The sequence below is a fragment of the Carlito syrichta genome, unplaced genomic scaffold (assembly GCF_000164805.1).
Source record: "Carlito syrichta isolate Samal-C Ts95f unplaced genomic scaffold, Tarsius_syrichta-2.0.1 Scaffold288958, whole genome shotgun sequence".
NCBI lineage: Eukaryota > Metazoa > Chordata > Mammalia > Primates > Tarsiidae > Carlito > Carlito syrichta.
Window position 1 is genome coordinate 32981 of NW_007233054.1, and position 11174 is coordinate 44154.

Below are 11174 nucleotides of genomic sequence, written 5' to 3' on the forward strand. Positions count from 1 at the left end.
TAGTTACAAGTATCTACGTGGTTAATCTCTCCTCCTTAGCTCTGGACCCTATCTCCTCATGGTCCTTCTAGGACTTATTTCATCAATTATCTCCTCTCTATTCCCATGTCCCTTTCTACCATCAACATATAAACAAACTCAAATCTCCCCAACTTTTTTTTTTGCGTTGAAGTCTCACTCTGTTGTCCAGACTGGAGTGCAGTAGCATACTCACGGCCACCCCAGCATCGACCTGCTGGGCTCTGGCGATCTTTCCACCTCAGCCTTTAAGTAACCAAAACTACAGGCGAGCACTACCACGCCTGACTAATTTTTTTTTTTAACGTAGAGACAAGGTCTCACCAAGTTGCCCAGACTGGTCTTGAACCTGTAGGCTCAGGTAATCTACTCACCTTGGCTTCCTAAAGTGCTGGGATTACAGGCTGAGCCACCAAGTCTGGCTTCTTCATCTTAAGGTAAAAAAAAAAAATTCCTCAAGTTATGCCTCCCATTGGCTCTCTTTTTCTCATCACACCCAAACCTCTCAAAGGTCTCTGTCATCTCTGCTTCTATACTTCTTCCTCCTAACACATCGAAAAATGCTTGCTGCTTCATCATTCTTCTGAAACAGCTATGACTAGTATGCCAGTGATGTCTATCTTGATAAAATGGATGGACACTTCCAGGTCTTTGCCTCCTTTGCCCTCTAAGTAATACTTGACATTGCCCTTTTCTCCATCCTGAAGCACATTCTTCCCTTGACTTCCATGACTCTCTCTGGCTTTACTTCTGTCTCTTAGACCATTATTTGATATCCTTTGCAGGCTGCTTGTCCTCTGTTCATCTATTAAAGATTGGAGAAACCATTAGGATTCAGGGATAGCCCTCCTTTTCCTCATGTGATGGCTTTAATTATCATCTATAGGAGATGCTTTTCAAATCTAAGTGTATAGCCAGATCTTCCTCCCAAACTTTTGCCTCAAATACTCACTGGCCTGCCAGATATTTTCATATAGATAGATATCCCAAAGGAAATTCAAAGTCAACATGCCCAGATCCAGACTCATCATTGTCTTCACCTAAAATGCAGTTCTCATGTAAATGAACGTAATTTCCGCCATGGAAGTTAGCCCAGAACCTGAGTGTGAGTCTGGACCCAGCAAGCATTGGCTCCCTTCTAAACAACTGTAACAGATTTGGATGGGTCTCCTTGACTCTGAACTTTTCCTCTCACATCCCCAGGTACATCTTATCTACCCTAATCATAAAAATCCAATAAAACCCATGCCAGGGTCGCTACTGGGAAGTTTTCTGAGCTTATAATGTGAAGTCATATTTGGCTTGCCTCAGAAATAGGTGACAAATGTACTGACTTGATAATTACATCCACGTTAGCAATTAATTTTGTTATTGAACTTGATGTTTTTTGGCTTGAAACATAAAGATGACATCAAAAGAGCATTTTCCAATTAAATGTAAGAACTCTCAAAGGTCATAAAACTTGGAGAAATAAATCTATAGTTTAGGGAAAGTAGAAGATAACACTGAATGTGAAGATAATTTAATAACCACACAAGATGATGTGCTGTAAATCTACCCAAACACAATTTCCATCCTCGAGTTAAAATGAAAAGTGCTTTTTCTTGTGATTATGTCTGGGTTTTAAATTGGTATGTGTCTTGTTAATCTAGATTTGGGAAAAGACAAATGATCAAGGCTTCAGAAACTGTTCAATTACCTGACACAAATCTGATCAGATTGTTTTCTAAAGTAGAAAATACGTTTAAAATGTGTCATATGAAAAATTATGTTTCATTGGAAGTTATTTCTTGACTTTACACTGATGATACTGTCATAATCATCTGTTATGATTACTTGAGTATATATAAGCACACTCAAATAAGAGCTCAATGAATTATAATTCTATTATTATGATTATGCTTGCAGAAGTTGTATGAAGACAGAGCATTGTTTGTCTATTTAGAGATGAAGAAACCAAATCTTAAAGACTTTAAGTGGCATGCCAATGTGTCATGTTCATATAAAGTATTACATTAGGTGTTAATAAGAAACAAAGAAAACAAACAATTCAATCCCTGTTTTTCTAATTAAATTGGTGCAAGGAACTGAATGTTTATGTCTACCCCCACCAAATTTACACGTTGAAATTCAAACCTCTAAGGTGATGATGTTAAAAGGTGGGGCCTTTGGAAGGTAATTAGGTCATAAGGGTGGAACTCTCATGAATGGGATTAGTGTCCTTATAAAAGAGACCACAGAAAGATTCCTTACCCTTTCCACAATGTGAAGGCACAGCAAGGAGGTGCTGTCCAATCTCCAGGACTGTGAGAAATAAATTTCTGTGGTTTATAAACCCCCTAGCCTATAATATTTTGTTATAGCAGTCTGAAAAGACTAAGACATTTGAGTGCAGAAGACAATTGTAGGAAAATTGCAGTCAGGTCTATGATATTATAGGTGGAGCTATTCAGGGATGATGTCTTGATGGAAGTGAGCCTTGACCTAAATTTGAAGTATAAGATTATGGATAGTACCATAGGAAAGAGATAACAGAAAAATATGGAAAAATCATAGGAGAGGAGTTAACCTCAGCAACTGAAACAGTTTTCAGGTCTAAGTGGCATGAATAAAAAAAAAGATTATCATCTAAGTATTTATAGCATTATTTCTCACCAATGTCTGTTGTTCTGATCTATTAATTGAGAAATGAAGGTTTTGGCTAAACAGAGGGGAAGATATCTAACTTCAAAGCATCAAGGCTAGTTCTATCACTCAGTAGGGTAAATCATGCATGTTTCAAAGGCTTTAGAGAAAAGCCTGTTCCCGTTCCACACTGCTTTTCCTCCACACCCAACATGCTGATTCCTCACCATCCATCTCCCACCTTGAGTTGCTTTTACATAAGAAAATAGTTTTCAGACACTTGGTTTAGAAATCCCCGTTATAGTCTCAATAATAGGACGTAGCATGGGAATATGATTAGGGAAGAAGTGGCAATACAGTTGTGAACTAGGTAAGATTTATCATTGCATCTTTTCCATAATGTTTATTTTCCCTGTGCTTGAATTTCATCATGCCCAGTCCATCTTCATCCATTTTATTAAGCATCTACTAAGTGTGTGGCTCTAAGTTGGATTCTGAAAATACAAAGATACACGTTCTGCCCTCAAGTAACTCAAAAGATGGTGAATGCTTCAACATAGCTAGAAGCAGACCTGAGGGCAAGTCAACTTTCTTATGTAGAGAATGAGTATTCATCTCTCTAGAGTCATTCTAAATGCTTTATGATAAAAAGCAATTATTGTATCTACTATTTCTATCAGTAAATGACATTCTAATAGCACTTGACTATTCAGCTTATAGAAGTTTTTATCTGAGAGCCGGCCCTACAGAAATAACATATTTTCCATCAGTTTGGAAATAACTTTACTGTAATAAAATGCCAGGTATAACACATAGAGCTTTTCTTTTATCCTTGTATTTATATTTATTTCAGATACATTTCCTAGATTTCCCTTGACATTTATCTTGTATCTCTTCAACACTATTCTAGAGTACAAACAGACTTGACCAAGAAGGCAGCTATTTTTTCCTTTCAACTGATTGTATTTTGATAGAATTCTGAAGAGGTAAAGATTTTTAATAATACATTTGCTTTATTCTATGCTACCCGAGGTCTGATGCTAAAAGGTTTTCTTGATGTTTATTGCATGTGAGTTTGATTATATAAAATGAAAGAAAAAGGACAGGTGGCACTACATTAAGTTAGCTATGCAAATTGTTACACTTACATAAGAGGCTTACCAGACAACATGTCTAATTTGATGGTTTACCAGACATGTCTAATTTGATGACTTTTACCAGTGACCACCAACATTTTATTCCCCTATTTCTATGACAACCGAGTATCATGTTACTTTTTAGCTATCACATTAGAAGAGTGAACATCCTGTACAATAAAAATAGTATTTTAGCTCTGAATAATTTCTAACATGAAAAACACGCTCTATTATCACACAGGTGCCTGAGAAGTTGTAGGTGTATTCTAGTCCTTCAATTTTGGGGAAAGACAGTACTAGAGTGGTTTAAATTCAACAGTTCTTGGTCAAAGATTTACTGAAAAACTAAAATACAACTCTTTTTCTTGTTTTCTCTACAACTTGCACTTTCATTTCCTTTCCATGACAATCTCTCTCTGACGGTTCACCTGGTTCTTTCTGAACCATGGTTGACCTTTATTAGACCCCCAGAAGCAGGGATGGTAGATGCACACATTTACTGGACCTTTTCCTGCTCTCTGTGCTGGGATCAAGACCATTTTCAGTTGGGAAGTCAGACAATGTCATTATGTCCCACTGGAAGACTGAAGTCCCTCTTGGAAGGCAAATGGGAAGAAGTAATGGGGAGAAAGAAAAGAAGAACAAAAGGAGCATGAAAAGAAGATAAAATCAGAAAAGGCTGGGATGGAAAGACAAAGAATCAAGCGTGGTTCTTCTAATTCAGCAGGGAAAGGAAATATACTAGAAGTGCTGTCTTTCTGCAATCATATACGATTTACAAGATGAACAAACAAAATAACACAAAAAGGCAGTAGACCAGCATTCTCTAAAGTGCTTAGGCAACTAAGGTAATTACTTAGTTACTCTACCTTGAACAAAGAAATAATAAAAAATAAATAAATAACTGTCATTTATTCATAGTTCATCTGAGTGGGAAGGATCCAAAATAGCCTTTACCTCCAAATTGAATTATAATACTTCAGGTTTACAACAGAGATCCTAAAGCTGTGAGCATCAAAGTGACTTCTGAACCATCACAACATTTTAAAGAATTAATTTATGTGTAAATAAAATGCACTATTAAATAACTTTGGTGTCAAAGACATTATAGAATAACTTAATTCTTTAAGAAATATCTTTGTTCTAGTTCAAAATCAACCTACACTTGAAAGCCAATTTGGAATCTAAGGCAAGTATTACCCCAAGTATATTCCTTAAAAGAGTAGTCCCAGATACTTTGAAATAATTAGTAACACTTTCTTTTTCAGTCAGGTCTGCCTACACATCACATTGGAAACTGCTGCTGAGACAATTTGTGTGTAGTTCAAAACAGCTGGTACATTTTAGTTAAGAGAATATTACACTGATAAAACTGATATCTCTTTCCTTATCCTATGTATTCCGGGTAGATTAGCATTTCTACATGTAATTTGGTATCATTGATGTGAACACTTATTATCACTTAAAATAAATGTTCTAAAGGACTTAAGGTGTTTGTTTACTTCTTGTGTTTCATGATATTTAATTTTTTAAAAAAGTATATCTGTTTTATGTAAAACTGAGATGAAAGTGCTGCCCAAAACTGCCATAGTCTATCACATTTAGGCAAATTTTCAGAAGAAATGCAAGCCTTCAGGAAATACCTCTACCCAGTGTCAAATGGATGCTACCTGCTTTTTTAAATGCCTGCATTTACCTTGCTAATTCATACAACACATTTTAAGAGTGTGTAAAGCGTAAGACAGTTGAGACCCATGATGACATTTAACTTTTTAATTCAAAATATTTTTGCATTGCATTTTAAAATTGCACATATTGTGTTTGATTAAAATAAGATAGTTGTATTGCATTACACCAGGAGAAGCAGTTTAAGACCAGTTAATTCTCAACCTCTGACTTGTTTTTAAATTTTTTTTTTGGCTCAGAGAGACCTCATGGAACTTGAAAAAAAAAAGACTGAGCACATCTATTCTATTCTATGGTAGGCTTTGATGGGAAGGAAAAACCATATTGAGTTGATGAAGAGAATAATGAGAAATAACTAATCATTAAAGTTACTGGGGATAAATAAGCAAATAAATATGGTAATCTGTTTACACAGTATAGCTAAAATTCTTTCCAATGAGATTTTGAGAAGTGTTATACAGTGAAAAAAAAAATCTGGTGGTTAATAAGAGAAAAATTCTCTAAGGGAGGTTGGTAATGACCTGTTCTTATTTTTGTTTTTTTAAAAAGAGACTTCTGGAAAGAACAGAAATAAGATGGTGACTCAGACAAAATGGGGCCATGTTCTGTTGGCTTCTGGAAAAATTGTACACTGGTTGGTCAGTATGTGACTCTGGGAAACAGAGGTTAGTACTGAGTGTGGCCAAGAACTTTTGAGTAGTTCCACAGAGAGAGATAAAGAACCCAATGCTTTACCCAAGCATTTAGCAAAGGAAAGGCCTACCAGGGAAACCAAGAGCTTGAATGGAAAGAAATGCTCTCTGCATCTCTCTCAAGCTAGGAGAAAGGCACTCAGTAAGAAAGCAGGGGTGAGGAGAGTCGTCTGTTTAGTGTATCGTCAGTGAGTTATGTTAACATGTATTATGTGGTGTCAATTAATCTTACTAAAACCATACTAAGAGCAATTGCAGGATTTGATGGGTAAAACCACTGCTTGATTCAAGCAGAGAGGGGGTAGTTGACAAGTCTCACTTTGGACCTTTCTCAGCCATAAGAATTGACATGGAGTTTGCATAGATGGATTCTGGAAAGCAAGTAGTTGCCCAATAAACCATTCTTTTTTTTTTTTTTTTGAGTTGGAGTCTCACTCTGTCGCCCAGACTGCTCCTGGCCACCGCCACTCCCGACCACCACAGCCTCGACCTTGCTGGGCTCCGGTGATCCTTCCACCTCAGCCTTCCAAGTAGCCAGAATTACAGGCATGCGCTACCACGCCCGGCTGATTTTTTGATTTATTGTAGAGATAAGGTCTCGCTGCCCAGGCAGGTCTCGAACCCGCGGGCTCAGGCAATCCACTCACCTCAGCCTCCCAAAGGTGCGGGATTACAGGCTGAGCCACCAAGCCCGGCCAATAAACCATTCTTAACGTAAGTTTCATTTGGGGAGATGGAGACTAAAAGAGCACTATAATATGCACATTTTAAATACTAATTTTATTTTACTCTTTTTATTTCTCCTCTAGCAGAAGTCACGGAAAGGGACAACTCCCAGGACTTACATCTCTTCCAATCAGGTCCTCCTGGTTTTCTACAATTCCCCAAGGAGCGATCCCTATGGTACATATTTTCCCTCGAGACTTGGATGCATGATCCTTTAAGGCATCTCCAACATGACGAATGACACCTAAAAGCGAAGACAGAGACATCAATTTGGCCTTTTAAAGCAATGACTTGTTCACCATTCTAAAGGAAATTATGATAACTATTTCCCCCCAAATTAAATATATTTCTATACAAACTACATGTATTTACAATCACACTACTAAAACATTTGCCTAACTGGATAAACTGCATTGTATTTCTTTCTTTCTTTTTTTTTTTTTTGAGTTGGAGTCTCACTCTGTCGCCCAGACTGGAGTGCAGCGGCCGCTCCCGGTCACCGCAGCCTCGACCTGCTGGGCTCCGGCGATCCTTCCGCCTCAGCCTTCCGAGTAGCCGGAACTGCAGGCATGTGCTACCACGCCCAGCTGATTTTTTGATTTATTGAAGAGATGAGGTCTCGCTGCCCAGGCGGGTCTCGAACCCGTGGGCTCAGGCAGTCCACTCACCTCAGCCTCCCAAAGGCACGGGATTACAGGCTGAGCCACCGAGCCCGGCTGCATTGTATTTCTTATTTTACTTATTTATTTATTTATATATGGTCTCACTCTGTCACCCACGCTGGAGTGCAATGATGCTATCCTGACTCATAGCAGCCTTAACCTCCTGGCCTCAAATGATCCTCCTGTCTCAGCCTCCTGAGCATTTGGGAGTACAGGTGTATGCCACCATGTCTGGTTAGTTTTTTCATTTTTTGGTGAAGGGCTCACTATGTTGCCCAGGTTGGTGGTTTCAGACTCCTGGGCAAGCAATCCTCCCACCTTAGCCTCCCAAAGTGCTGGGATTACAGGAGTGAGCAGCAGTACCTGGTCCTTATTCTAATTTATATAAAAACATAAAAAGTATCCAATGCCTAGAAAAAGAATAAATACATTTTTTAACTCAGAGAATCTTTTTCTTACAATGATTTGTCAGTAAGACTGAGAATCAGCACCTTGATTGTATCATATAACATGTACTATAGATAATATTACATTAAATTTAAAACACAGTTTGTGTATGAGTTAGTATCATTTAAATAGATTAGGTACAGATTTTGTTAACTTTAATTTCATCTTCCTGTTATGGACACATAATGTAAAGAACCTACTCATAAGGAAAATGGTTTATTCTGTGGAAATTTTATATTAAAAAGATAGATGTACCTTTTAAGCTTCATCATTGTGATTGTGACCCTCTCCTGTCAAAATGGCCTTCCCAATAATAGTTAAAAGTTAGAAAAATTTAGCTTACATGATGGTAAGCAACATACCTCTTATCTTTTTAGAAACCACTTAAACAAGAAACAATTTCTAATTTTTAACCTCTCTCTCAAATGATCATTTTAACAGAAAACTCATAAAATATATCCTATATGAAAAGATGTTTCCCTTATAAAAAGTCCACCCATATCTCAAGGAAAGATTGATTCTTAATGCCATCTCCTATATAAATGTTGAGTTGGATTTGATTTCTTCTCCAATTGAGGATATTATAACTTGCATATTTTGAATAGCTCAGCATGTATATTGAAATATCTAAACACACAAAAGACACTGGCAATTTGATCGTGGGAAAGGATGTTTATATTTAAATAATGAAATTCTGAAATATTAATAAGATCAAACAGAAAGAACCACTTTAAAAAAAAGTCAAATAACAAAATGGTATAAATGACCACTAATCCATACTGAACTATGCCGTGAGTGTTGGAAAGTATATTAATTTCACCTATTGGTTTATCTGTGAATCTTCTAAGTGTGAGTACTGGTCAAAAACAGAAACAAAAATAAAATTAAACAAAAAACAAAAAGCATAACATAACAAAACTGATGCACACACATATTAAGGCTGACAGTAAAGTTGTGAATATTAATGTTAAATTGTTTCCTGCTGATAAGCAAAATTCCCTTCAGGGCCAGCCTTGGACAAGAAGTTTAGCTATCTGGTATGCCCCTCTGTCTGCACAATTCTATCATTACCTCTTACCTAACTTCAGCATCCATCATTGGATGCTTACTTTGGGTATTGGATTGAACACAAATACCGAGTGAGGTAGAGATGATTCTTTGCTTTACAGTATTTAAGCCATAAAATTCTTCTTTTAATATTGAATGCGTTTCATAAAAACAGGAAAACAATTAACAATACTCCAAAATAGAAGATGGGTGAGCCGGGATCGGTGGCTCAGCCTGTAATCCCGCACTTTGGGAGGCTGAGGTAAGTGGATTGTCTGAGCCCTCGGGTTCGAGACCCGCCTGGGCAACTTGGCGAGACCTCATCTCTATAATAAATCAAAAAATTAGCCGGGTGTGGTAGCATGTGCCTATAGTTCTAGCTACTTGGAAGGATCGCCGGAGCCCAGCAGGTCAAGGCTGCAGTGGCTGGGAGTGTGCCACTGCACTCCAGTCTGGACGGCAGAGTGAGACTCCAACTCAAAAAAAAAAAAAAAAAAGAAGATGGGTAAGAATTTGGTATCTACATACCAGGAAAGCAAAAGACAATAATCATGTACAAGTAGTGCCCACTTAGTTGAGAATGAAACACGGAGCCCCCAAAATGAACAGTTTTTGAAAGAGAATTGCTCCGTGGATATTTTATTACTGTAGGATAAATGACAAAGAGCTAAACAGGTCATTTTAAGATCAGTTCAGTGTATAGACTGAGTCAGGATTTCACATAACAATGCTGAGCATGAGTAGTCTGGAGAATTCACACAGAAATGTGCCCATGTAGTTGAGTCCTGAATGTTCACAAATTCTTGGTATTTAGGAGACTTCTCAGTGCAGGTCTTACTCAAACATCATCTACACTACAAACACAATGACCAACATTAAGATGACATGTTAATTAAAACCAGTTGGTCCAAAGTTATGTTTAGAATATTCCACTAAGTCCAAATGCGTCCTCATTTACAGACTTGGAGCCAAGTAATAAGTTTGCAATAACTTACTGCAGTGCTCCTTCTGTACTTCCAATTGTCACCTTGGACTCAGGCAGGGAAAATATGGCAAAAACCTTTACAGGAATCCATTCCATTATCTGCTGCACATGAATAATGAACTGCAGATAAGCACTTAACCGTAAGTGGGCTTGCAAGAATTGATTTGACAGTATGCCAGTATCACTTGGCAGGTAGGAAGAACTCTTTGGAATTCAGAGTGAGGTATGTCTTCTACTGGTGCGAGTTGATTTAATAAAATATTTTAAATAATAAACACAGAATGCCCAAACTTTGCCATAACAGTTTATGTCTCAGATGGAAACAGAATTTTATGAAAATTAAAGGTTTTTGGCACCAAACTTTAAATTGCATAAAGAATAGAGGCAGAGCTTCCAATTTAAAGCAAAAGTCATTTCTTAAAGAGTTATTGGAAATTCCTGTGGCAACTTGAACTATTAAAAATGTCCTGTGAAATTTCATTAGTCATGTTTACAAATTCTGTATAGTCAACTATTAAACATCCCAGTGTAAGTGATTCTTGGTTAAAGAATAACTAAAGTTATCATTTAGGTTAAGAATGGAGAGATAACCAGTGAGTATGGACACACATGGTAGGGTTTTAGGTGGGGAAATAAAAATATAACTAACTTTAGCAGAACATTATTTTATGGACAACATTCTCAGGCCCTTATGTTGCCTTTCTCCCATTTTCAATTACCTGTGTTAACCCCTCCAGTGAATATCCATGCTCCAGTAGTCATGGCTGCTTTGATGAGCCCTTTCCCAAAGACTTGCTTGAGTTTTGGCTGGAGTTCAAAGTTCTGCAGGCCCCCATGGACAGAGATGAGAAGCTTAGGAAGCTCCAATTGCCATTCCTTGGTCATCAGGTGTAGGAGGAGATCAGGTTTTGTATCGAAAGATACACGCACATACTAGAAAAACAAAGACCAACAATGAGGGAGAAAGGCAAGGCTGTCTGAGGTTGCTTCTCTTTACTGATTACAATTATATGTGCAGTTACTTGATGAAAATGTCTCGTATAAAGCCCAGTTTTTTTTTTAAAAAGGGTGATCATTTGCTTTACTCAAAGAGTCTTCATTAGACAAAGGCATTCACCATTTTGAAAGGTTTTTTTTTTTTTTTTTTTTG

General features: G+C 37.4%; 1 protein-coding gene across 1 annotated transcript in view; it reads right to left on the bottom strand.

The window, feature by feature from the left end:
• LOC103256128 (transient receptor potential cation channel subfamily M member 3-like) overlaps positions 1-11174 on the bottom strand; it is a gene marked incomplete at its 3' end in the record, with an annotated part of 55535 nt that overhangs the window by 24672 nt on the left and 19689 nt on the right. The window contains exons 4-5 of the mRNA XM_008054019.1: positions 10744-10957; positions 7003-7127 (exon numbers count right to left, since the gene is read on the bottom strand). Of these exons, the coding sequence (XP_008052210.1) occupies positions 7003-7127; positions 10744-10957 (339 nt within the window). The remainder of the gene's footprint in view (positions 1-7002; positions 7128-10743; positions 10958-11174) is intronic.